The 26,958-nt window shown below is 42.9% G+C and overlaps 1 protein-coding gene across 3 annotated transcripts; it reads left to right on the plus strand.

Annotated features, from left to right (window-relative positions):
- The first annotated feature begins 5,484 nt into the window (after positions 1–5,484).
- On the plus strand, positions 5,485–21,707 carry LOC119654232 (protein chiffon). 3 transcript variants are annotated; one of them, XM_038059455.1, is made up of 5 exons: positions 5,485–6,289; positions 6,481–6,596; positions 17,106–17,273; positions 17,338–19,231; positions 19,300–21,707. In XM_038059455.1, exons 1-5 carry the CDS (start codon positions 6,238–6,240, stop codon positions 21,000–21,002), a joined length of 3,933 nt encoding a protein of 1,310 aa, XP_037915383.1. In that variant the 5' UTR covers positions 5,485–6,237; the 3' UTR covers positions 21,003–21,707. The 3 variants fall into 3 exon arrangements, with proteins under 3 accessions (XP_037915383.1, XP_037915384.1, XP_037915385.1); XM_038059456.1 differs by lacking the exon at positions 6,481–6,596 and having other exon boundaries at positions 5,486–6,480; XM_038059457.1 differs by lacking the exons at positions 5,485–6,289; positions 6,481–6,596 and adding an exon at positions 6,604–7,601.
- The last annotated feature ends 5,251 nt before the right edge of the window (positions 21,708–26,958 follow it).

Here is a 26,958-nt window from a genome sequence, read left to right on the forward strand (position 1 = left end):
AAGGCGCTCTGGAAAGTGTTCCCTCAAAACAGTCATCGATGCTCTTGAAGTGTGTGCTGTTGCACCGTCTTGTTGGAACCAAGTGTCCCCCAAATCCAAATTTTCTAGCCGTGGGAAAAAAAAATTCTGTAGCATGTTTACATACCGGTCCGAATTCACTGTCACTGTAACCTCATTTTCCTCAAAAAACCAGGGACCAATAATTCCAGCTGAGGAAATTGCACACCACACTGTGACTTTGGGTGAATACAAAGGCTTTTGATGCAATTCTCGAAGGTTGGTGTCAGCCCAGTAGCGCATGTTTTGTTTGTTAACCGACCCACACAAATGAAAATGGGCTTCATCGCTAAAAAAACAATAGCACCCTCGGGAACGACATCAAGAAGAAGCTCACACGCGTTCATCCGAGAATTGAAGTCACGTTCTGAAAGTTCGCCATCTTATAGGGATGAAAATGAAGATCATCAGGGAGAATTCTTCTCACAGAACGATCGGATAGTCCAAGGGCAGATGCGTGTTTGCGCGCAGAACGCCGTGGCGATCGCAACATTGACGCTCTCACTGCTTCAATGTTCTCAGGTGATCTAACGGGCCGAGGGACTCCAGTTCTTCCTTTTGTCGCACTTGCAGTTTGTCTGAATGTAGTGGCCCATGTAACAATTGATTTGCGGTCTGGGCTAAATTAAAGCGATTCCGAAATGCACGCCGTGTTGCAATAACCGAACATCCGCTTGAAAAGTAAACCTCAAATAAATTTACTAATAGTATATTATCAACTTTTAGAAATTGACTAAAAAAACTCCTTCTTAAGTGTACTAAATTGTGTAAATGCACCAACATAGAGGCACACACACGTGCACGTGTGCCTTTTCATGAAAATCCGACTATTAGTGTCAAAGTTATAGCAGTTCCAACTTATCAATTTCGTGCGAATTATCAGCATCCTAAGCCATACCAATAATATGATCACGTCATAATTAACGAGAATAATTACGGTCAAATGTTTTCTCCATATCCAAAAATGCAATGTAAAGAGGGCGATGCTTCTCACGGTGTTTCTCCATGAGTAATCGCGCAGCGTCTATTGCGTCAGTAGTTCCGCAGTTTTTGACAAATCCGGCTTGATTCGCGGTTATTTTAACGATTTCGTGAATGCGGTTGTCAAGAATACGCTCCAAAACCTTCATGGTATGTGAAAGTAACCGGATCGGACGGTAATTTGAACATTCTGCTGGACTACCTTTCTTTTCCCATATTGGAACAGTGGTGCTTTCTTGGCAGTCGGATGGTTTTCTTCCTTCCTGAATAACCCGATTAAAGAATTCACTGAGCCACAGTGTTGGGTCCCAGCTCTTCGCTTTCCAGAGCTCAGATGCGATGTCGTCAGATCTTGTGGTTTTCCCCGATTTCATTCGTTTTATTGCCTCCTCGACTTCAGTTGCGCTGATATGTGGAACTGGTCCAAATGTCGGCAATGATTGTGGAAGTGGAGGATGGGCAAATTCTTCAGTTGAAATCTGCTTGAAGTATTCTCGCCATCTATCCATTGCGGCTCGACGGTTGGTAAGCAAAGTACCGTTCTGTTTATTAACGCAACAGAAGTGTTAGATATCCTGTGTACGTTCATTACGGCTTTTAGCAAGTCGATACAGATCTCTCTCGCTATCCCGAGTTCCAATTTATTGTAAAGATTTTTGTAATGGTCGCTCGGGTGACAGCGATTGCTTTCTTTGCTTCCCGGTTGGCATTCTTATGAATTTTCCAACTGGCTAGCGTTTTATCGTCGAGAAATTTGTGGTAGATGGGTTTCTTTTCACGGACCTTAATTTCAACCACCACGGCATCATTCGAAAGCCAAGTATCTAGGTTGATGTACCACTTATCTGACTTGGTGGCACCGAGGGTTGCAGAGACCACTTTGCGAATCGTGTCTTTCATTTGGTTCCACGATTCTTCCACACCCGTAATGGTTGGTAATCGTGTGAGTGAGATAATTTCTTCTTTCTTCTTACCAAATCGCCACTATTTAATATGCCGCGAGCCAGTGCGTTCCTCACGCTGTTTTATCGGTGGCTTAATTCGCAGGATGGCAATCAACAGCCGATGTTGAGGTGCGATGGTCTCATAGGGAACGGCTTTACAATAAGTGACAGTGGTAAAATGTCGGCGTCTTATGTGAATATAGTGGATTTGCGTTTTACTATTCCCACTATAAAATGTAGAAAGATGAGACAATCGTTTGATGAACCATGTATTCATAAGTACAAGGTCATGGGTGTCCGCAAAATCGATTATACGCTCGCCACACTCATTGCGCGCTCTAAACCCCTTTCCAACATCTATTATTGTCTGCGTTTCATCCACATGACCATTAAGATCGCCGGGAATGATAATATAGTCGTCAGCAGGCGCGTGACTTTCATCGAGAAGTTGCCAGAAGGCATCTTTCTCGGCATCAGGTCGACCTGTCTATGGTGCGTACGCGGTGAAGAAGTGAATAGTGCGATCAGCTGATATAATGGTGAGCTTTATCAGCCGATCATCAAATCGTTCGACTCCTTTAGTGGCATCACGGAAAGCCTCTGAGATGGCAATGCCAACACCATATTGAGTGTGTGGGCTACCAAAATAGAGAAGCACAGAGCATTGGAAGAGTCATTGGGAGAACTGAATCTAGTTTTCGCAATGCCTTCCGATTCTCGAATCCCCATACCTCTAATTGGTAGAAGAAATGGTGTTATCTTGAAATCCTGACGTCTTCTACACCGATGCGTCAACTAGAATAGAAACGAGAAGTGGGCTTTTCCTTGGGACAATACATAACGGTCTTCCATGCTGAAGTGTATGCGATCCTAAGGGCTGATGATTGACAAGCGGTTGAATGGCAGGCGCATTGCAATTAGCAATGTAGCGTCCAGCTGCATTGAGGGCATTGAGTAGTACTTTGTTCACTTCAAAAATCGTTCAGGAATATAGAAACCGATTGAACTTTGTTTCTAGATTCAATACGGTGGAATTATTCTAGGTACCTGTCATTGTGGTGTATAGGGAAATTAAATCTCGGATGCCTTAGCAAAAGAGGCTTCAACTTGCCCAAACATTCAAGCACAGGAAACAAGCTTCCCATAATGACAGGTGGCGAAACCTTAATGCTGCTAGACACACCAAACTTTTCCAAATCAAATAAACATATTGCATTCTGACTGGGCATAATTCACTAGCTGGGCATATATTCAGAATAGGAATTATCCAAGAGGAAGCGGAATCCACGGAATTTTCTATGTCAGTACCCCGCTTGTGGACGCTTAAAACATCAGATTTTTGGTGCCGATGTGCTCCAACTGCAGCGGGTAGCATCACATCCACTAACGGAAATCCTGCGATACATAAATGAGTTCGGGATATTCCGAGTACAATGACCACTAAGGTCTAAGTGCTCAGAGGCTATGCCTCTCCCACACATCAAACACACACACACACACACACATCCCCTATGTTGATGCCAAATTTTGTATTTCTAGGGCAAAGTTAAAGGGAGTTTTCGGGTAAATTTACAAAATATGGCAATATACTATTATTAACTTTATTTGTGGAGATCTTGTAACGAAAGGTATTTTGAGGCCTAGATTTTGTAGATATGCATCACTGTGATTTTTTTCAGAATTGTTTGTTTCTTTTTTCGGGGCACACGTTTTGAGCTCTCACTCCACTATGTTTCACCTAATGTCGAAAAGTACTAATCGAGCCCTTTTATTTATTATCCCAAATGACTATATCTTGTAAAAAAAAATTACACCCCTCTTTCGCATGTATGGAGAGCCTTCCTTGAACTTCAACACAGAATGGCACCACTCGCTGCATGCGGAGGAAAACGCAGACCACATGTTCTCACCAAATTTCGTAACAATCTGGCCAGCAGTTTCGGAGTAAATCGGGTGTGACAGACAGACAGACATTAAATCGATTTTAATAAGGTTTTGTTTCACACAAAACCTGAAAAATGAATGTGAAAAATACTTCTTTAATCAATCCTGACCGTGTGCCAAACAAACTCATCTGGAGAATTAACCAAACCCACTCGTAAGGCAACCAACAGGATAGCGCAACTCGATTGACCACATCCTTAAGGCCCGGCCAAATTGTGGGCACCAGCATAATACCTACCATTCTCTCCCTTTTGATATACCCTGCCTGGTAGGGGTACACCGAGGTTAAGCACAGTAAATTGTAACGTGCTGCCGCAAATAGTAGTATTAAGTTAGATTAAGTTGTAACTTAGTTCTAGGTAGTTTTAAATAAATAAGCAAGTTAGTCCGAACAATGCGAAAAAAATGATCTCGAGCAACTTGTCCAATTCCCCATGAAACAGGCACAATCACTGTCAGCGGCAGTGATCTGCCCAGAACTGAGCGATTTAAATACCTCGGGTCAACGCTATCAGCCCATGGAGAACTGCATTATGAAATTGCTTCACGCATTAACGCAACCTAGTTGAAGTGGCGCTCCACTACTGGTGTTCTTTGTGATCGACGTATCAACGAACGTCTCAAATCTAAGATTTCCTGCAATGTCGTCCGTCCTGTCGCTCTCTATGGTTCTGAGTGTTGGCCAACTATAAAAGACAATGAACAGCGTCTTGCGGTAATGGAGACGAAGATGTTCCGTTGGACTAGTGGCGTGACACGTTTTGATCACATCCGAAATGAGGATATCCGCGATCGTTATGGGGTTGCACCGGTCGGGGAAAAATTGTGAGAGAGGCGTCTTCGATGGTATGGTCACGCAATTCGTGCTAATGAGAATTCACTTACCAAGATTGATCTGAACATCGAAGTCGATGGTAAACGACCAAAAGGCAGACCGAAACAACGATGGCTTGATACGCTGGATGGGGATTTAAAAGCCTCGAGATTGCACCCAAATCAGGAATTCGATAGAGCCAAGTGACGAAACCGATCACGTCGAGCCGACCCTGCTTGTGAACGGGACAAAGGCTGAAGAAAAAGAAGAAGAGTGCTTACAGTGCGAGCACAGTTTTCTAAAATACTGCGTTAAGAAGGTCGGGTAGGCCAAACAGTTGTAATAGCCACACATTGTGATAAAGTTAAGCTAGTTAAAATAAATTTAGCTAAATATAAGTATCTGTTAGAAGTAAGGTACTATTAAAAAAATTGAATCAAATCCAATCAAATATAGTAATTAGAAAAGTCTTTGATTTAGACGACACTCCAATGAGAGAGGCGAAGAGAGCAGTAGCTTGAAAATCCGGTTTTCACCAATACCTCCTTAACTGGTACATAACACTTGAAATAGGGCCCAGTCTCTAGTTTTATCCTTTCCCGCCTTTTTATCTATCCATTGTTTGCTAGCATAGCTTCAGGTATAAACCGACTAATTTGGAGACCAGCATCCGTGCAAAATTTATTTTGCTTCTATAATTGCTATGATAATCTGCTTTATTACAAATGATGTCCTTTTTCTGTAACATTGTAGAAAATATATTCCTTTGTTCATTAAGATAGACAGCCACGGCTAGGTGTCACCCGAGTCACATACACTGTCAAATGGCGCTCATTTTCGCTTGTTTTCAAGCAGCCAAAATGCATATTGAGCGCGCCTCGCGCCTCCGCTCCGCACCTGGACAGATTCTATCCAACGCAACTGTGTGCGTGTGACGGCAATTCCAACACGACCAACTGTCAATGTATGTGGAACGCGATTCGGTCGGTCGACACAATTTACGTCGGAGCTGCGAAATTTCGCTGTGAAAAGTGTGAAGTAATCAACAAAAACTCCCTAACTGTGCTTAGTTCTTCCCTCGAGGAGTCCCTTGGTCGCGTCGCGCAATCGGAAAAGCCGGAAAGCCTACGGCTGGGTGTTCACGCCGCCTGTTTTCGCTCCCTCGCAACCACGACGAGCGCCCCCCAGATAGCGGACGAGCGCGAGTGCATTTAATGGCCGCAACATTACCTATGTCACTCGGCGACTTCTTTGGATTCGCGTGTGCCGTACAGAAAATCCCATCCGCGCGGCTCTGCCATTGACTGTGGAACTCGTTCGCTAGAGACGTGACCATCGAGTGATATGTGAAACGTTCGCAATCAACGCCATTTTCTGATAAATTCCGAGTGTTGTGCCTCGTCGTCGCATTACATAAAAAATGTCGCTAGTTGCTACGACGGCTGCGAGTGGTCCGACGGAAAGTTCGAATTTGCTATTTGGTGGCTGGTCGAAGGCATGAAACCTCAATCAGAAGTGAAATGTTCAAGAGTCGCCAACGTGAAAACAAGTAAGCCAAGACGCAAACGTCGGCGCCTGATGCGAGGCAGCCGAAATTTCCTCCAGAAGAATCTCGTTTTCGAGGAGGTCGCATCGCCAGAGCCCCGTCTCGCCAATGCGTTGGAGTTTTCCGTGAATCTGACAATCACACGAACGCTCGCTAGTAACGCGCTCTAATTTCTTTCCTCCGTTTCGTTTCAGGTAAATGTAAAGTTGTGAAAAGCTTAAAACCTCTGGTCAATTTTCGGTTTTACCTAGACATCGAAAAACACAACGTCTCACTGAAAATCGAGTCGAAAATCAAAGAACTTGGCGGCGTAAGTTTTGAGTTGTATTTTTTGTTGTTCATCTTTTTCATATTTTGTGCTTTGCCCGTTGATTCGTTCGCTGCTCTTTCAGTTGTGCCCCGCGCCACATTTGCCGTGCCTTCGAATGATTGCGCTGTGCTGCTGGCGGCAATGGTGCCGCGACCGCGGCCAGGCCGCCGTGTCTACCTTTTCGATTTTCGATGGGCCGCCGAGCAACGTTGAGCGCGAGGAATTACGCCAGGCCAGGCCAGACAAGGCAGAAAATGCGCCCGCCCGTTCCACGTTCGAACGTCTGCCTTGTTGCTGTCGAGCTGCAGGCCCGAGCCGAGAACGTTTTGTGTGGTGTTCCATTTGTTTTGATTGTTTACTTCCAATTGAATTTTCCCGTACACAATGCTTCGGGGAAGTAGACGAGACGGGCGGCGGAGCGAGAGGGCGCATGAAAACTCGCCGCCGAGGCCTGTCGACGTGTGCCGACGACCGGAGATATGTCAAGTTCCATTGGCGCGCATGACACTCGGCCGTCGTCGTGGTTTTGTTGGCCTCGGTCGCCGTGCCGCCAAATGGATGATGTGAAATGTGCGTTTGCCATGGCTGCGGGCGTTCAGAGCCGTGTTCCGGTGGTCGAAAAGAAAGAGCCCATTTCGTGCTGGCGAACGACGTGTCAACTATTTTTTCTTGCGCTGTAATGGCGTAGAGCTCATGCTCGAAGTGGATTCCATTTTATGCTGTACACACAATTCTTCTGGTGCGAGGCAAGGCGTCGTACAGATGCATGTAGTCATGTAGCCTCTGTGACTCTCGACCGGCTCAGTTTCCGATGGTAGAATGTTAAAATAAATGGTTGCCCGTACGGCAGGCGATATGCTCGAATGTGTGGCTCGCGGAGAGAATTTATCGTCACCATCTCGGGGGTCTAATGGCCGCTGCAATCGAATATGCACAGTACCTGGTGTAGTGCCCTCTGAAAATAACCTCAATTCAGTGTGCTGATGGGAAAGCCAACAAGATAATGTAAGAAGCCATAATTTCTCTTATCTTTCCCAACAACACGCAGTTGGACGGTTCTAAAGCTCACATTTTGTCTAGAGATAATTTCCGGGCGATGTGGCCGCCATACAAGTGCACTTCGCTTGCTTATCTAGCCCTTCCCTTGGTGTTACTATTTCGTAATCATGAATTTTAGAGTTCCTAGCGATTTGCACGCATTTTGTTGCGTTTCACCGTTCGCAATTTTCCAAAAATCGGCATTGACCAATTTTTATAAATAGCAAAACCTTTTCTATAGTAATATTTTCAATTGGTGATACGTTTGAAGTCATTGCCCCTTATTTGAACTCAACTCCACCACCTTTGTCTCGGAAAGAATATTCATTTCACCCAAAACATTGAACCTCACTATAATTTATCAGTTACAAATCCAATTCCCAGCTTTGAACTGAAGCCAGTAAAAGCAACTTCCCGAGTAGATGTTCCCCTCTGGTTCGTCTACAGTAAGTAGTCCAATGAGCCTTTACTTTCATGAATCTTCGCTTCTATTTTTTTCAAAGGCCAGAAAATGTTTTACTAAGTAAAATCCAATTGAATGCAATTCGCATTACTTCCATCTGTCCTAGGTGGTCTTTTAGATTCCTCCTTAACTTGGAGTAGGTGTCTGGAAATTCTTAGATTGTCTGTTTGATCTACATTGTCTGCTTACAAGAATTTCGGGCAATGATTTGTGGTTCCTCCAAAAGGAGTCTACCTCTACAGTATTTGATCCGCCACTATATCTCAAAATCTACATTTTACAAGTGTTGATTTCTCTCATATATTTTTGAAAAGACGCGTTATCTAGATGTATTATGTGGGTAGTAGAAAGCCAACTGATAGTTTCGTCTAAAGTCACATCCGTTCGAATGCGACACAATCGGCAATCCTTCTTTTTGACCTGAAGGTGTGTTCATTAAGATGTACCGGCGTAACAACTCAGGAGTTAATTCCAGGGCACCCCGCCTGCCTTGCCGATCAGCGGAACTGGTTCTGTGTTCACTATTCATCTGTTTTATCATAATCTAAAGGGTTTAAAAACCAAACTGGTGGCCTTCAATCTACCCGCGCTGGCTCAGCGACATCATGTAATTTTTATTTCTGAAACCTGGCGTGACGACAATATACTGAGCTCGGAGCTCCCCAAAGGATATTTTATATTCCGCTGTGTAAGTCCACTGGTGATGGAGTTCTTAATTTAATTTCCTCCTTTGGCTCATCATATGATTGTGTTGTCCTGCGTGTCTCCTTAACTCCCTCACGTTTATTGTATCTTATAGGCACGTCCCCTGTGGTAACCCTTTCCACTTGTACGAAGAATTGTTTGACAGCTTGTCGCAACTCCGTACTGCCAAATTTCCTTTCTTCCCTTCCTTCCTCTGCTGAGATTTTAAAGATTGGTTTTATCGCTGGTTTATATATCAGCACTTTGAATTCCAAAGGCAGCTTAGAAAGTTTGTGTGCAGGGTATGGAATCTTAGTTTTTTGGCCTCAAAATATTTTTTTCCAAGTAAGCCTTGTGTCTAGGTGTATTTCTAGGTATTTTACCTTAGACTGAGGAATGGATACGCCGTTAAACTTAACTGGGGGAAATGTTCGTTTCTTCAATGTGAAAATGACATGATTACATTTTGTTTCATTTACTTTGATTCTCCAGCGAGCCAAACATTGCTCATCCTCTTTCATGTGATTCTCGAGGTCTCGAGATGCAACACTAGGATTTGAATGTATGCAGAATATCGCCGTATCGTCAGCGAAAGTAGAAGTAAATAGGCGCTCGTTTGTGGGCAAATCTACAGTACATATCAAATAAAGCAGAGCACTACTGGGGTACTCCCGGTTTGATGTTGATGTATTTCTTCTTTGATTTTGTAGATGAGAACTTCATGTCAGACCTTGTCAAATGCTTGTGCAACATCAAGGAATACGGTCGAGCAGTACTTTCTACCTTCCAAAGCACAGCTTATTTCGGAGACTAGTCGATAAACTTGCTCAACAGTTTCATGTTTTCTCCTGAGTCCGAGCCAGTGAGAAGAAATAACCCCTTTTTGGTCCAAGTGTTGTTGTAGCTTAGATAAAAGAAGTTTCTCAAATAGCTTCTATGGTGAGGGAGGCAGGCTCATTGGTCTATAGGACGTGGTGACAAGCGTAGGATTTTTAGCTTCTTTCGGGATCATCGTAATTTGCGACAATTTCCAACATTTCGGAAAGTAGCCAAGGCCGTAAGACATCATTAAATATGTGTGCGTCAGTTGAGTGAATGCAGGTCACGGCAGTTCTTTGAACTGTGCCTTTTTGGGATCAATGTGATCTTGCGAGAATCTTAAAACTTCGGAAGCTTTCAAATGAACCGGTTGATGTCCACCTTTGGGAATCGAAAGTGATAATTATTAATCCGTTATATGTGGGTTTGGATGGAAAACTTGAGAGGCGTGTTGAGCAAAGATTGGACCTTTTTTTGGCATCAGTCCTCGCCCAACTGCCGTGCGACAATCGGATTGCTGATTCGTGCAGAATTGACTTATTGAGTTTCTTCAGCGCCCTCCAAATTCGTGGTCGGAAAAGGTTTTAGATTTTCAAGGAAACATTTCAGATTTTAGGTTTCTCTTTTTTCAATGCTTTTTTTTTAGTTCCTTTCTAGCCGCTACAAGATTCTTTTTCGAATTCGGCGATCTAAACTGTTGCCATTCACACCTCAGCTGTCGTTTCTGTCTTATAAGCTCGTCTATTATTTTTGAACACTTTGGATCTGAATTTAAACACGTCCAAAAATTTCTTAGGCCACACTCTCGATCTCTTCCTTTCCAACCTTCCCGAGCGCCTGTCTATTTTCTCGCTCATCCCCGTATGTCAAAATTGAACAACCCCCACTTGAATTTGAAGCAGGGCTCCCCCGCTCAGGCCCCAAAACCCGTCAATTAATTGGGATCATATATTATCAAACCCTACGCGTGATCAAGCTTTTTGCATCTTCTATAATATTTTATCCGGTCTCCCCTCCTGTTATACCTATTCTTCTCTTACTTTTCTTCTTGTTGTTACTTAACTTTGTTCACTATGAAGATTCTTAAAAACAACCACCTGAAACATGCATTGCGAAAAAAGTTTCGGACTTCAAAGAATGACGTCGACCATGCCCATTCCAAGTGTACTCCACTGTAAAGTCCATGATTAAAATAGCGCATAAGAGTACTTGCTGATCGTCAAGGCCTCCCTTGTCCGCGGCAACTTGAAACCGTTTTGGTCACACGTTCGCCATTCCCGTAACCCGACCCAATCTTTACCTTCTTCCATGAACTTTGCTGATTCCACTGCCAACTCCCCACAACAATCCTACGATCATCTTTATTCTTACTTCTCTTCCGTGTTTACTCCATCATCCACTGCGCCCTCTACCCCTCTTTTCCTTAGTTGAATCTCATTGATAATCTTGACACAAATGTCAGATTTGGACCCGACAGGCTTCGTAACCTATTCCTTGTTAACTGTAAATAACACATTTGTCTCCCTCTATGTGTTATCTTCAACAAAAGTTTAGAAGAATGCTACTTTCCTAATTTGGAAAGCGGCCCAATTCATGCCTATCCCTCAAGACCGAAGATCCCCCACTAGTTGTGAAAAACTGTGCCACCTCTCTTCCTTCGTCTTGCTCCAAAATCCCCGAGAGATACTTCTACGACTGGCTGACCGCGCACTTCGGTCACCTCATTGTGAAAGAGCAGCATGGTGTCGTGAAACATCGATCTACTGCTTCAAACCTTTTTGTCTTTACCAACTACGTTGCTAAATGTCTTTATCCATAACAGGATGTGCACGCTATTTATATCGATTTCGCCAAAGCCTTTGATACATATCGTTGACCACTATGTTCTCCTTTCCAAATTCTCTCTACTCAACCTCCCCCTCAACCATCTCTTTCTGCTCTAGCTCTCATACCGTTCAAGGAGTTTCTTTTCATAAACACTCATTCCGATCCTCCTCTCTCTCTTCTGGTGATTCTTAAAATTCCATACTTGGCCCCTATTTTTCCTGTTTTATATTTGCTGTACGTTGACGACCCTAAATTATTTGCCTTTCCTCTCCGCTGGATTTTGCTCTTTTGCCCTCCAACCTTGAACTTATTCAAAACATTACCTCGTAGAAGGCGACTAAAAAGGGTGAAAATTTGTGGAACAGCAACTTGCAAATTTCGAAATTTTCTTGCTGCCGACATCTCGGATAGGGACTAACCTGATGAGTACAAGCTTTATCTTCTGAAAGCGATTTAAGATTGGATTGTATCTGAAATGTCCGCACGCTCCTTGTAAACGGCAATGAGGACCCCCAGAATGCTCACTTTCCACAGCCTGGCCGGTGATGAAGCTGTACATTGCGGAGTGAGATGATGGAGGTCTGGAGAGTTCTCCTTTCCCCCTTGCGGCACTATCCGAGCCAGTAGTATGTACAACCCTCAATCCGGTTTCGTCCCGGGTAGATGTAGCTTATTAGACTCTACATCTTATCGGTCCCCTGATGTTATTCATTCCCTTATATGTATCCATGAACCCAACATAGGTGTGAATCATATTGAAGACGAATATTGCTTCAAACTCAAGCCGACCGGTGTAGAACTACTTTTTGTTTATTTAAGGATTGAAGGTGTCATGATTCCACCATCCATTTGATGACCAATTAGAAAGAAATTTTCTCCAATTGTTTTTTGGTCAACGGACCTCTCATTTTGGACTAAGCATCTGACTTTTTTTTAAAAAGATAACTTGTAATTCCATCTGAGGCAATGGCAACCCATCAGCACTGGTCACATCTAACTCCTTCAATTGAAAACAAAACAAGAAGAGCATTTTAGCGAACCGTGAACTTCTGATCCTTAGTTATTCTCTGTATTGATGGGCATATGGGAGTTGCTAGGGCTAGTTCTGCGGGAAACCCTCAAGCCCAATGACTTCCAGCACTTGAATGTGTTCTATTTGGAGAAGCGTTCAGCATCCGTAAGCTGACTCACTTATCATTTCATGTATTAAAGATGGAATTGCACTGGATGTTCTTCGCAGCCATTTCGACCTTTAGCTTCCTTCAATATTTGCTCCAACTGCCAACTACTCTAGCACCTAATAGCATTTCATCATCGTCGTCGACTACATCTTCTTTTCTTCGGTTTTCCGACTCACATCACTTTTGTCCTTCAATACGCTTCTGTTAGTTTCTTCAGCGCTTACCACTATCTGATCGGAATTCAACAGTAGCCTCCTGGTGTTGACGGGAATTTATAGTCAGTTCAAGCGCTAAATTGGAAAGGAAAGGACAAGCGCGCATTCTTGTTTAAAACTACTTGGATGATTAATAAATCAGCGTATTCTGAACCTACACTTGAGCTATCGTGCCCGTTATCGCCGATTTTATGGTCCGCAGCATTCACAAAGGCAAGCAGCTCCGCCCTATTTGTCCACAAACGTTTGTTTACCTAACGCCCGAAGCCTGGCTCTAACTAAACCTGGACAATCGGAAAATGTCTCAGGGTTGAGAGTTGTAGGCTATGCTAAGTCTGTTGTCATGGTCCCCTATAGACTAGTGTTAGCGATCGGGTCTCGTTATAAGCGGGTGAAATCTTATTTGACTTTGCGTGTCTGGTGAACCTTTGCCATTTGAAATCAGCGGCTGTTAAGAAGTGTGAGTAGATTTCATCTTTGACCGTCGACAGCCCCTCTTGGTCATCTCCATCATCCCGCTCATTCTTCTCTATGTTCCTATCACCGGGAATCAAAATGAGAGAGAGACTTTGAGTGTGCCGCCTAGGTAATTGAATGCGTCCCTGCTTTGCCTACAATTCTGGAGGATGTCGTAAAAAGCCTTGATAGCCGCCTTACGAGATCGTATAACAGCTACACACCGACCATATTGATTCAGTCGGTGAAGAATATTATGTCATAACCTTGCAACACGTTGCGATGGTCTGATTAGAAAGCTCTCAGCAAGGCTCCGTGTAAAGCTCACCTTGCAGGTGGTCCGCTGGAAATGATGAGAGTTGTCGAAGTTCTTCATCTAGGATATTACTATAGGCGTAGAGCTTTGCTGTTCAATAGTCGGACTCACGTAGTCTGACAGCACTGAACGTTGCAACGTATTTAATGCGGAGTTCCAAATGAAGGAGGAGCATCTGCCTACGTGGTTTTTTGAATCCTATTAAGTTTTGTTCTATTGTAGCCCTTGCTCAGCGCTTACCACCACATGATAGAACCGTACGTTAAAACGGGATGAACCGCTGCTGTGAATATCCAGGAAAGTATGTTCGGCCGAAAATCCCATTTCCTTACAAAGACCCTCTCGCAGAAGTAGAAGGCTTTACCGGCCTTCTGAATCTTTACCCTCAGTTCTATGTACCACCTTAATATTTACCAATTAGGTTTCTAGTGTACGGGCTAAATCTCGTCTCCGAAATTTTGGTGAATACTTTGTAAGAAGTGCACGGCAATGAGACCCCTCTATAGTTTTCATATACCAGTTTGTATCTTTTTTGTGGATAGAATGAATGATGCTTATACACCCAGAAGTTTCTCCTCGTTCCATAGTTGTTGGATCGATATGTGAATATACTTTACCGCTCGGTAACCCCCCAGCTTTTAGTATTTCCGCCGATATGATGACAAAGTCCACTGCTTTGTTTGATTTCAGGCTTTTGGTGGCAATATCCATCTCTTCTATAGACGGACATATGAATAATAATAATAACAATCGTCGGCGCAACAATCCATATTGGATCTAGGCTTTGAAGTATGTTAGAGCACTTCATTCAAGACCGTAACGGTACACTACAGTATACTGTAGGAGGCAATGTGGTCAGCATTGCACTCGCCCAAGATTATTACCCTGATTTGACTCAGGTACTCATTCACAGCTAAGTCGACTGGTATCCGACGTCAAATCACGATACAAATTCCACTGTCACCAGTGAGATTTGAACCGCGACCTTCCGTACGACAGCCTTGTGCTCTAACCACTCAGCTAGACGGACATGAATATTTATGGTAAAAAAAAGAAGCTGAGATGCACCCTGCCTCAAAAAGAGCAATGGCGTAGGTCAGGACGACAGACAGCTTTCAGGGATATCGAATTGGTGGACCTCGGCACAGAACCGCGATGTCTGTAGTTCCTTATTAATCCACGCCTAGACCGGATACTGGTTGTTGTTTCCGCTGATAAACGAAACCCTCAATGTTTTACGACTGAAATTCGTGCTGAAATGTACCTTCTTCTTAAGTTGCTCAACATGGAATGAGAGCCTATCAACCAATTGCTTCTAATTCCATTTCCCTAGTAGTTAACCTGGTTATTTTATTACGACGTGGGTATCACTGCAATTCTATCTTAATACCATATGAAAGCGTTAAAGGCTGGCTATGAGCTCCTCATATTCGCCAATTTTTTTTCCCAGTCAACTAGGTTTTAAAATAAATTTTTGGGATGTGACTGAGAACTTAATTTGCGCTAGAGGTAAAGACCTTCGATATTTTCTGACGAATTGTTTAAAATACGAGTACCCGCCATCCCATATAATATCAGTACCAAAACAAATATGTCCTGCCTCCTTTTCTTGTGCGCACTCAGACTCAAAATATGGGGCTAAAATTGTCGAAATTCAGAGGCATCAGTTAAAAAAGCGAGCATTCTAGTGATCTCGATAGCATTATTAAATATCAATCCAAAAATTAATCACGAATTTGCCAGAGACAATTATGATCTCCAGCAAGGGCAATCTGTCATACATTGAGACATTGAAAAGTTGATCTCGATCTAAAAGATCTAGGATCTGTTTGGGGAGAATGGAATCGTATGGGTCCACAAATATGAGGTCTATGTATAGTAGAAGGATCTCGACGAAATAACATCTAAAGTATCTGCCTCGAAACAACAATTCAAGTTGGAGGAGCCTATAGCGATACTTAAATGGCCATGATGCAACTGCCAGTGGAGACAGCGCAGAAGTTGTTCGAATTATATGGGTTGTTTGTCGGCATTGATCGCGCCGATCGTGGGGGAGAAAGGACATATTGCCGAGGAGTAAAATAGGGATCTCAAACCTCAATTATTGCAGAGTCGTATATGATTTGCTTGTTCAGACCACCTACCAGTCCAAGATGGGGGTTGTCATCGTAAGCGAACCCTACGAACATTTTGATGGTGGTCTGTGGATCGCAAATTCGATGGTTGGCGATATGGGCGTGCGGTCGCCAAGACATATAATATGCGATGAGTCAGGAGAATAGTGGCTGTGTAAGGGCAAAAATAAGCGGTGTATACGTATACAGCTGCTACTCCTCACCAAACTTTGCATTGTCTGAATTTTTGTGATAGTTTGTTGGACAATTTTGTTCTCGATACAAGGGGACGAAGTCCAAAGCTCATTGCCGATGATTTTAATGAGTGGGTCGTCGAGAAGGGGACCAAGGAGACTACAGTAAGGGGATGCAGTTTATGAGAAGCATTTGCCTAGTTAGAGCGCTATATATGTATAACAGGATGCATCGTCAAAACGTGTGACACATCGATGCTTAGAAGATACTCATTCCTCAGTAGAAGACCCAACTGCTGGTGGTGTAGTGACCACCTTTTCGCAGTGTAGATAAAGCTTGATCATGGATGTGTAATTTGGAGTTTTATCAATTGTTAGCATACAAATTTCGATCCTCTTTAGTCTCCTTTTACGACAAGCAGGGAATACATTGAGCGAATTTGTAATTCTCAGCTTAAATGGAAAGTCCTTATCTCATTTTGGGATTTAACAAATCGAATAATAGTGGGTACTATCCGATTTACCCCATCTACTTCTTGGAGCGTCTAGTTTTGTACAGCCATTCAAGCTATATTGGATTTTTCCTCCTTTCTCAAAGGGGACAATTGCTGCCTTTGTTTATGTAAAGTGCGAACGTTTATTTATTCAAATTTACATAAGACGCGGGATATGATAATTAAACCCTAAAAGTCCACTAATTGCAACTACTTTAATAATAATAATAATCGTTGGCGCAACAATCCCATTGGATCAGGGCCTTGAAGTGTTTAGAGCACTTCATTCACACTACACTACAGTACCCTGTAGGAGGCAATGTGGTCAGCATTGCGCTCGAACTACTTTACATGCCCTTTATTTCTTTGCAAATGTAAGCAGAGCTAACTGCTAGGCTTCCTACCCTTCTTATTCTCTACTCCTATTTTTTGGTCTATTTCATCATAAAAAGTTCTTTTGATTTGAAATATTGACTCTATCCACTCTAGATAAACATTGCGTCTATAGCAGGAGCAACGGGCTATTCATTAAGATATTAGAAATTGATTTAACCATAATTAAGCGTGTATTTAAATTAACACTTCGTCGAATAGAATTTCGTGATCCCTAACGTTTGCATTGTGAAGTCCTCATTCTGACTCAACTGCACTTCCATCCAACGATTTTTTATAAACAGCCCCTAAAAAGTAATTATATTTAACTTTCAGTCGATTGAATTTCTACTCACCAAGGACGTTACACATTTTATAACTGATAGAGTACTCGAAAATAAGGATCCTTTTGTAAATTCCCCTTCAGCGCCGGCCTCGCCTAGAACTTCGCTATCAAACTATTCAGAAACCGGGAGCAATGCATCCGCCGGCAATGACTCCAAGGTAAGTTAAGGTTTTCTGTAGATTCGCATGCAAAACCCTTTCTAAATTCTGTCCTTGATTTCAGAGAGGGGGTAAAATAAAAAGCCGGGCAGATGCAATGCTGCAGCGAGCCCGCAAAGTGACAACTGAATCAGAACGTCCACCTTTGCTAAGTCGAAGCCCATCGCAAGTAGCCCGTAGGTGGGGCACGCCTATTTGGGATACAGAGCACGCTCTTAAATATTTCGATAAAGTTTACAACGCCATCAAGGAACACTATAAAGGAGAGTTTCCGCCAAAGTCAAAAGAAAAGGCTGGAAACGCAAAAGTCTTAAAAGGAAATTTCATAAAAATCGAGTCATTTCATAAACAATATCGGCCATACTACAACCTGCTGAAAGGCAAATGGCCAGAGATTAATCTGCAATCAGATGAGAACATTGGAGCATTTGCTTACGCAAATGATCGATCCTCTAGACACAGTCGAAGTGTAAAGGCAACGCAAGGGAACTTGCAAGAATCAAAAAAATCACAAGACAGCACCATGACACGAAAGAACCGGTCAACGAAACACATCCGGGTGCAGCCCAGTAGCAGAATAACTTCCGAAAAACAGTGTGGTTTCTGTGAGATATGCCGCGTCGAGTACGACGTCCTAACTGTCCATTTAAAAACTGACGAACATGTGAACTATGTGAAGAACGATCGCAATTTTCTGGAATTAGATTCACTGATAAAATCTAGTGCCAATGTTAACAAATTCCTAAGTATTAACAAGACTCTGTTCAACGGTAGTGATTGCGAAATATTTCCAAAGAGATCAAGGAGACACACGGCCACAAATAATCGATATGTGCACAATAATAGTCAATCAGAAGTGGAACCGGTGAAGACTGCCATCGTGGAACTGGGTAAGAAATCTTTATCGGAACCGAATAACTATTCACGGTACACGCGACAATCATTCTCGCGGCAATCAATAAATTTGCCACCACAATCACTGGTGAATCGGAACGAGGGCGATAAGAAGTCACAGAGTGAAATAATGGGCGCCGTGGTTAGAGCCAGGAGGGAATCGGTAAAGAAAATCAACTACGCCGAGGCAGGTGAAGAGGATGAGGAGAACTCAAATGACGCCATATTCTCTAACCTGCAGAGTAAACGCACGAAAGTTGCCAAACCAGCGATCGTGAAAATCGAGGAGTCGCCAGACGTGAAGTCAAAACGGCCAATATCGACAGTCATGTACAAAGTAGTGGATGCAAAAACGGACAATGCATTAGATAAGAAAGAACCCTTGGCGGAGAAGAATTCCGAACAGCCCGCCCCACTCATTGTGAAATTCCGAAAGGTTCGTCAAACCGAATTAGCGATATTAAACGGCGAAGCCGTGAATTTCATGTTTCCGCCAAAAATGTCCAGTGATATCCCGACTGATGTTGATCGCCACACTACATCTGAGTCGCGAACAACCCACTCTAGTGACTTTTCTTCAAGTGAAAAAATCTGTGGTACTTCGAAACGCAAATCGTCGATCGTGAGCCAAGGCACGGAGGACAGTCGCGACAGTAGTAGTGGGAAACGTAAAAAAGTGAACAATTCTTTTACTGAGCCCGCAAGTAATAATGTAATTGCTGATCAGGAAAAACTAGAGGATTCCGGATGCGATAGGAGAGTGAAGCGGAATCGGAAACGGCGATTTCGAAGGGCCCCCATCCAGCCGCGTGGACGACGAAGAATAAAACAGGAACCAGCCGAACCTGAAGAGGAGCAAGCTGTGACCCAAATCGTTACAAGTCCACCGGAGGATAGGATGGGGGAGAAGAAGGAAGTATGTAATTTAGCGAGTATATTGCAGAATGAGCTTGGAAAGTACAAATTCGCTTTTGAGCGAGTACCTTATAGTGAACCGTGGTATAACGTCTTTCATCGACAGGATGAGTGCAAGGAAGAAACTTTCGAATATTATGGAAATACAGGTGAGTCTAAAATATAAAGCGGTTGTGATTTCACATCTGAAACTTTGAATTTTCCTCCGTAATTCCAGTTTATCGCAAACTTCCATATGAAATGGGTCCGCTTCCACCTTTACCTGCGAATTGTAGTTGTCTGCAAAGCAAAAGCGAAGGTGATAAACCATCAAATCCCGATTTGCCTATTAACGCCGAACAAGAAGACAGTTCACCCAGTAGCACTGAACAGAATGAGTCAGAAACCGCCAGTATCAAAATGGAGAACCCAAGAAAATCAAAGTCGCCGAATAAAAAGAAGAAAAAATATAAAAGACCAACGGCTGCGATACTTAACATGGAAATGCCTAGGAAATCACCTCGTGAACATCCTTCGACATTAGCCATTCTTAGTTGTCTGATCAATCGCCGAGAAGACAAATCGTCCAACGTTCGAAAAACTGAGAAGACGGAAGAGGAGAAATCGTCAACGGCTCCTAAAAAGATCGAAAAAGTGCAGGAGGAAAAGCCAGCTACCGCCCAAAAAGACGAAAAGTCAGAAGAAGATACACCAAAACCAAACGAAGTTGAAATTCGTGTAGAAACACCTAAAGAGCAAACTACGATGCAAATTTCACCGCAAATAGGTGAAAGCGTGAAACGATTGCGTCGTGGTGAAAAACTGCTAGAAAACAAAAGAATCAAGTGCGAACCAATTCCAGATAAAATTCCTCCAAAAATCAAGCGAGCAGTGGGACGACCGCGAAAGCAATTCACTCTTCTGAAACCCACAGAAACCAATCCGAATGAAAAACGAAAGGCGCGTCAGCAAGAATTTGTAGATGTGAATAGATTACAGAGAAAAATCGATCTCTTCCTCTCGCTAACGCCAAGCCATTTGGATTTTGATGAAGACGAAGGCCTTCCAATATCAGAGGATAAAAACGAGATCGTTGATAATTTCCGGTATGAAACGAATCTTAGCGAATTGGTGTTGAACAATGCCCATGCTAACGATGCGACGAACGCTTCTAGTGCGAATCCACCAAAGGCGATCACGAGCAGACTGCGTTTCTACAAGCTCTTCACAATGAACAAGAAGGTGAAAGTGAATAGGACGGGTTGGCCGAAGAAAAGACGAGTAATTACCCGACAGCAGAATACTGTAAAAATGCCAGTGCTGAACGGCCTGGCTACTACTGTTGATACTCCAAACCAAACCGTGGAGAAACTCAACAATGAAGTAGAAATTCCGACGCAGTCACCAATCACACCTCCGGAGACGGACGTGGAAGATAAAAACGAATGCGATTGCAACTCTGTCACCACGGCCTTACGCGATGAGAATACAAACCTTACATTCGCAAGTGATCGGGCCGAAAACTCAGACATGTTTACAGTTTCATCGGATAGTCTGGACACCGTTTTAGATGTAGGAAGCCAAATCAAAACTGAAATTCAAAAGGAGATAATTGCAAGTCGCAAATGCAAAGTCAACATCTGCAATAAACTACCGCCGGATGTGAAAATTCGTAAATCATCTCGAATAAGTTTCCGACGTGGAAAGCACCTTTACCTGAGCCGTAGTGTGCATAATGTGAAAACCGAGCGGCCTGATGTCGAAGAGGAAAGCGAACCATGTACGCCACATTCTGTAACACCCACTGACATCACAATGAAGACATCGTCATCCCCAACGCCGTCTCAGCAAAGACCGATCAAATCCAGCCCCGCGCTTGTGTGCCCAATTTCACCGAGACGATTACGAAAACCTCGGGGCCGATGGTACCGTGAAAGATAGTCGTCATACCTTGCCTAAGTCAGTATATCAGCGCCCACTTCGTTATAGTCGACACGTTATTCAAATTTATCTACAACAAAAAGTTACTATATTTGCATAAACTGCCAGAAGCTAAACGCCGCAATGCGCTACCCTCACTACTCGATAGCACCGTGTGCTGGGATTGAATACCGCTATCGACTATTCTGACTTGGTTATCCAGTATGACACCTTATTACCACCATTAAATATTATTTAAACGTTCTATTTGCAAGAAAACCTACTATAATGAAAGCCCATTGTGAAATTGTGCTAAGTTTTAAGTTTTTAGTTTGTAATGTGTATAAAAATAATGTAATTCATAATATATAATCTATAAGAAAACCCGAAAAAAGAGAATAAGTAGGCGATCAGCGAAGTTGCGTATCCTAATCAAATGAAGGAAAAGGAGAAAAACTGTAAATTTTCGAAAAAAGCGTAAATAAGACAACTAAAAATGTAATAGAATATCTAATATGAATTTCTCGATAGCGAGAAGAAACAATTTCGATGAGAAATTATGTTTAAATACTAAAAAAAATCATAGATTATATTTTTCATTACATTATTTATTGCAATTCTCTACGATTATTGATACCATTGTTTTCTTCTTGTTTTAAACTATATTTTGTATCTGTATGTAGTTAAAATTTAGAATATAATAAAAAATTAAACATTTTTGCTGAATGCTTCGTATTTGGTTTATTAACGTAGTTTTCGTTGAGAGATGTTTCCTAGGTGCTTTGTTAGATATCCACAAATACAGACGGTGATAGTACTCTGCTCCATTATCACCCGGTCAGCATGATTCGATGCAGGAAATGTTTTACCTACGCTTAGTTGAACTATTGTCGGTAAAGGTGAAGCAACAGCCCGACAGTCAGAAGGCCCACTGGAACACAAATGCGCGGTGGGACAGTCAAACCCGAAAATGTTTCGCATGTATCGAGCAAAGATCAACAAGTACAAGAAAAATTAAGGTAAATCTTCCATTATCCGAATTCTTGTTATCTTTCGACTTTACCTTGCCTTCTTTACACTCTTACCTACTTAAAAACTCAAGGGGCGTCGGTGGCAAGCCGTGAGGGACTTAGGTACAATACCTGTAGCTGACCATATTATGGGAACTACAATCACCCGCTCGAGAAGCCAAATTTCTAGGTAAGTGGCTTATAGTTCACCTTCTCCACGTATTTCCGTTCGATGTTGCTATTATGGGGGATAGCAACATCAATTATATACGTCAGGCTTGTTATGTAGAGTATGGCGATCAGTCGAAACTTGCCGGTCCCAATACATGTTCTAAGCAGAACTATCGAGTACTGCTTGGGGCTCATATCGGTAAACCGGACATGTCCCCGTGATCAGCCCATGCTTGTATGCAAGGTTTTGATGGATAACCTTACATAAAGCATTATTCTTGGTAATGCATTGCACCGGTGCCATACCAGTACAGCCAGAAACGAGATGGTCTAACGTCTCTAATGCCGAATCACACATTCTCCACCCGTTCTTTTATGATGAGCTTTTTATAAGCTGGGGTGGCGCCCACGACGTCCTGAATGGCACACGTGGACACCTCCGTCTCTGCAAAGAGCTCCCCAGTCATCTGTTCCACAAATGCAAATCGACAAAAGATAATTCACGTGTTTACCGTGCATTGCCTTCGACTTCCATTCATCGGTCCGCTCTTGGCCCGACTTCACCCCACTCAGAGAATTGAAAGATCGATCCTTCAAGTTAAGTGGAGTCAGCCCACAATCTGCCTTATAGACAGCCGCATGCAAGGGACTCGCCTACTCTTTGCTGTAAAAATAAGCGCGCAGCGAGTCGACTTGGCGATGATGTTGTGCCGTCACGTCAACCACGTCCCTATCTCCGGTGTCACGGAGCAGGTTGGATGATACATTCGGAATTTGAACATATTTGTCCGTATCCGCCGCTGGATGTTTTCCAAATCGATCTTCGTCTACGGCAATATTCCGAATGCATAAGCCAGTGAAGGGATAGCGAATACATTCAACGCGCTTATTTAGATTCGAGTTCAGTACCAGCTTTACATGTCGCAGGAATTCGGAAAGCAGAGCATCCTTCAGATCACCAACTCGAGCATGGGTTCCTTGCAGAATTCCTAGGTACTTGTAGAAGTCTCGGTCATAGCTCCAATGTGGAGTTCACCAATGCTATGTCCGACATGTGGCTCATGATTACCTTCGCGGATGGCTTGGATTCGACACTTGTCTAATCCAAACTCCAACCATCTGATGTACACACTGATAAGGTAGGCCACCCCTCCGTGACTATCGCCAAAAACTTTATTAGTTTCGGATCAATGCGATGCAGATATTGGACATCGATTAGCCGGTTATGCGGGACGCTATAGCTATCATTATCATTATCTCTCCGATTTTGCAGGTAGGTTACAACAACAGTATAAACACAAAGTGTCAGAAATTTTTACTATGAAAATTTTTGCAAGTTCTGTTAAGCTTATTAAACTTGATGAAAAAATACTAAACTCCGAGTTTCCCGAAGAGGCTGTATCACATACATAACTTCACTGGCGGTGGAACCCATCTTTTTCTCCTCTGGTTTGCCTCATGATTTATCGCTTATTGTGTGTACTTCCCTTGTTCTTGCCACTCCTACCTGTATGAAGAATGGTTTGGCAGTTTTTCTGGATTTCTTAGCACTTTACCGACCGGTCACTCAGCAGCGGATTCTTCCCAGCGCCGGTTCTGTTTTGGTTTAGACTATCGCACGGGAGTATCTCTGCATGTTGGATGCTCAGACAGAATTGTCCGCTTTCTGTTACGCGAAAAATATATTCCACAGAATGTTTATTTTCATAATATTAATGCTAAATTATATTATTATTATATATCCTCATTTCGGATATGATCAAAACGTGTCACGCCACTAGTCCAACGGAACACCTTCGTCTCCATTATCGCAAGACGCCGTTCATTGTCTTTTATAGTCGGCCAACACTCAGAACCATAGAGAGCGACAGGACGGACGACATTGCGGTAAATTTTAGATTTTCGACGGTTGGTAAGCAAAGTACCGTTGTTGTCATTAACGCAACAGAAGTGTTCGATATCCTGTGTACGTTCGTTACGGCTTTTAGCCAGTCGATACAGATCTCTCTCGTCATCCCGAGTTTTCAGTTTATCATAAAGATTTTTGTAATGGTTCGCTCGGGTGACAGCGACCGCTTTCTTTGCTTCCTACTTGACATTCTTATAAATTTACCAATTAGCAGGCGTTTTATCGTCGAGAAATTTGTGGTAGAGGGGTTTCTTTTCACGGACCTTCATTTCAACATCATCATTCCGAAGCCAAGTATCTCAATTGATGTACCGCTTACCCGGCTTGGTGACCCCGAGGGTTGCAGAGCCCACTTTGTGGATCGTGTCTTTCATTTGGCTATATGATTCTTCCACATTCGTAATGGTCGGCAATCGTATGAGTGAGATCGTTTCTTCTTTCTTCTCACCAAATCGCCACCATTTAATGCGTCGCGGGCCAGTGCGTTCCTCACGCTGTTTTATCGGTGATTTAATTCGCAGGACGGCAATTAACGGCCGATGTTGAGGTGCAATGGTCTCATAGGGAACGACTTTGCAATCAGTGACAGTGGTAAAATGTTGGTGTCTGATGAGAATATAGTCGATTTGCGTTTTATGCTCCCACTATAAAATGTAGGAAGATGAGACGATCGTTTGATGAACTATGTATTCATAAGTACAAGGTCAAGGTGTCCGCAAAATCGATTATACGCTCGCCACCTTCATTGCGCGCTCCGAACCCCTTTGCCCCATGGCACCTGTTACCGTCTGCCTTTTCACCCACATGACCATTAAGGTCGCCGGCAATGATAATATAGTCACCACCAGGCACGTGACAAGTCTTTTCATCGAGAAGCATCTTTCTCGGCATCAGGTCGACCTGTCTGCCGTGCCTATAACCGATAAAAACTCTTCCCTAGTGGTGTGAAGTACGTTTTCCTTGGACGATTGATGTCGGCGCCCGCTCCCTCTGCTGTGAGGGTTCGGTCAATGTACCCGGTAATTGGTTAAGCCATAAGTTACTGTCACGCTTTTCCAGTATATATACGATACCCCGATTTTTATAGCCATTACTATTCTAGTGTATATGCAGTGCAGTATTTTCGGGGTGCAAACTCCCTTTTTCTTTGCTATAGACTCTTAACTTTCCGACATATGTTTTCAAAGTAGTTTTTTCTCTAACATTATTTTTTTTGAGGATGCTGAGAGTCCTGAGTCCGCACCCACTTAGTGACGGACCGAACCAATTAGGGAGCAACTTACTCCCTCTTTTGTAGTTCATGGACTCCTCTTTTTTGTGCTAAACCCAAGTTTACAAAAAAGCAAAAAGTTGACTAACGGTTTCGTCCAGGGTAGAGGCAACTCATCAGACGCTGCCTCACCTCTGCCCTGAGAGCAGCGTAACTGAAAGTAACGACAGATGGTAATTGCTCCCCTTAAATATAATCGCAAACAGGTAATCGGTACGAATTATATTTAAGTGAAATCCGTCATCAGTCTAGACCAAGGGCAGAGGTGAGACAGCGTCTGATGAGTTGCCTCTTTCCTGGACGAAACCGTCAGTCAACTTTTTGCTTTTTCTCTAACATTGTTCCCAACACGGAGGCTGTTCAAAAAGTAATGATATAAATCGAGGTAAATTGGATTGCGTAAAGTGGTAACACTATACATAATCTTCTTCAGCATTTTTTAGCCATCTACAGACCCTGTTCATTAAATTAGGACCGCACTACTTTTTTCCGAAATTTGGTTTTCTTTCTTCCAAAGCTTATTACAGAAAATAGAGATAAAATAGAAAATGCTATTTTTAGATTCCCTATCTTATATATAATTCATTTAATCAAAAGGAATCTGACTTAAACATTAATACTTTGTGAAACTACCTCTAGTGTCAATAACTGCCCTTATTCTGTCAGGCATACTTTCATAGCATCGATCTATCATTTGCTTGATTTCATCGTCATTTTCCCAGAAATCGGCAATTTTTAATTTTAAAACATCTAAACTTGAATTAGGAGAGGCGTAAACCTTAGCTTTTAATAGGCTCCAAACGTTCTCGATGGGGTTGAGGTCCGGGGAATTACCAGGCCACGCTAGAATCGGAATGTCACATCTTTTCAGCATATTAATTGTAGATTTAGCACGATGACAAGGTGCACCATCTTGCATAAAGGTTGTTGAATGTTGGCAGCATCGCAGGTAATTAAAATGAGGGCACAAAATGTCGTCAATCAAAAACTGGTATTGGCAGGCATCCATTGTTCCCTCTACAAAATATAGCGGTCCTGGTCCATCGGCTGAGATAAGGGACCATATCATCGCTGCTGGAGGGTGTTTGATAGTTCTTACGACGCAGTCTTCCTGATATCGCTCCGATGGTCTTCTGCGAACATACTGCAGCCTTTCTGTAACAGCTTCCAGCCTGCATTCGTCGCTAAAAGCTACCTAAATGGGGAGAAAAATATGTTTTGTTTTTTAAAAATATGCTTTTGGGGGATTAGGCGATTATATATATTAAAATTATATCTTATTCACTTTTTTCCAGTCATCAACGGAATAGTGCCGATAACGCTTTGCAAACTCTAGCCTGGCTTTCTTCATTCCAGCGGTCAGCTTAGGCTTCTTTGCAGGCCTTCTCGACCGAAGATTGGCTTCGTAATGTCTTCTCCTTAAAGTCATTTGCGAAGCATGTATCCCTTCCTCTTGGAGATCCTGATGTAAGCTCCTCAAGGAAGAAAAACGCTTTTCGCAAGCTTGATTAACAATTCTGCGGTCCGTTCGAGGCGTTGTTTTCCTTTTACGACCGCAATTTTGTCGTTTGTTTTCGACTTGTCCTTTGTTAGCCAAATTCGCCTAATTGATTCTGC

Source organism: Hermetia illucens, chromosome 4, assembly GCF_905115235.1.
Source record: "Hermetia illucens chromosome 4, iHerIll2.2.curated.20191125, whole genome shotgun sequence".
NCBI lineage: Eukaryota > Metazoa > Arthropoda > Insecta > Diptera > Stratiomyidae > Hermetia > Hermetia illucens.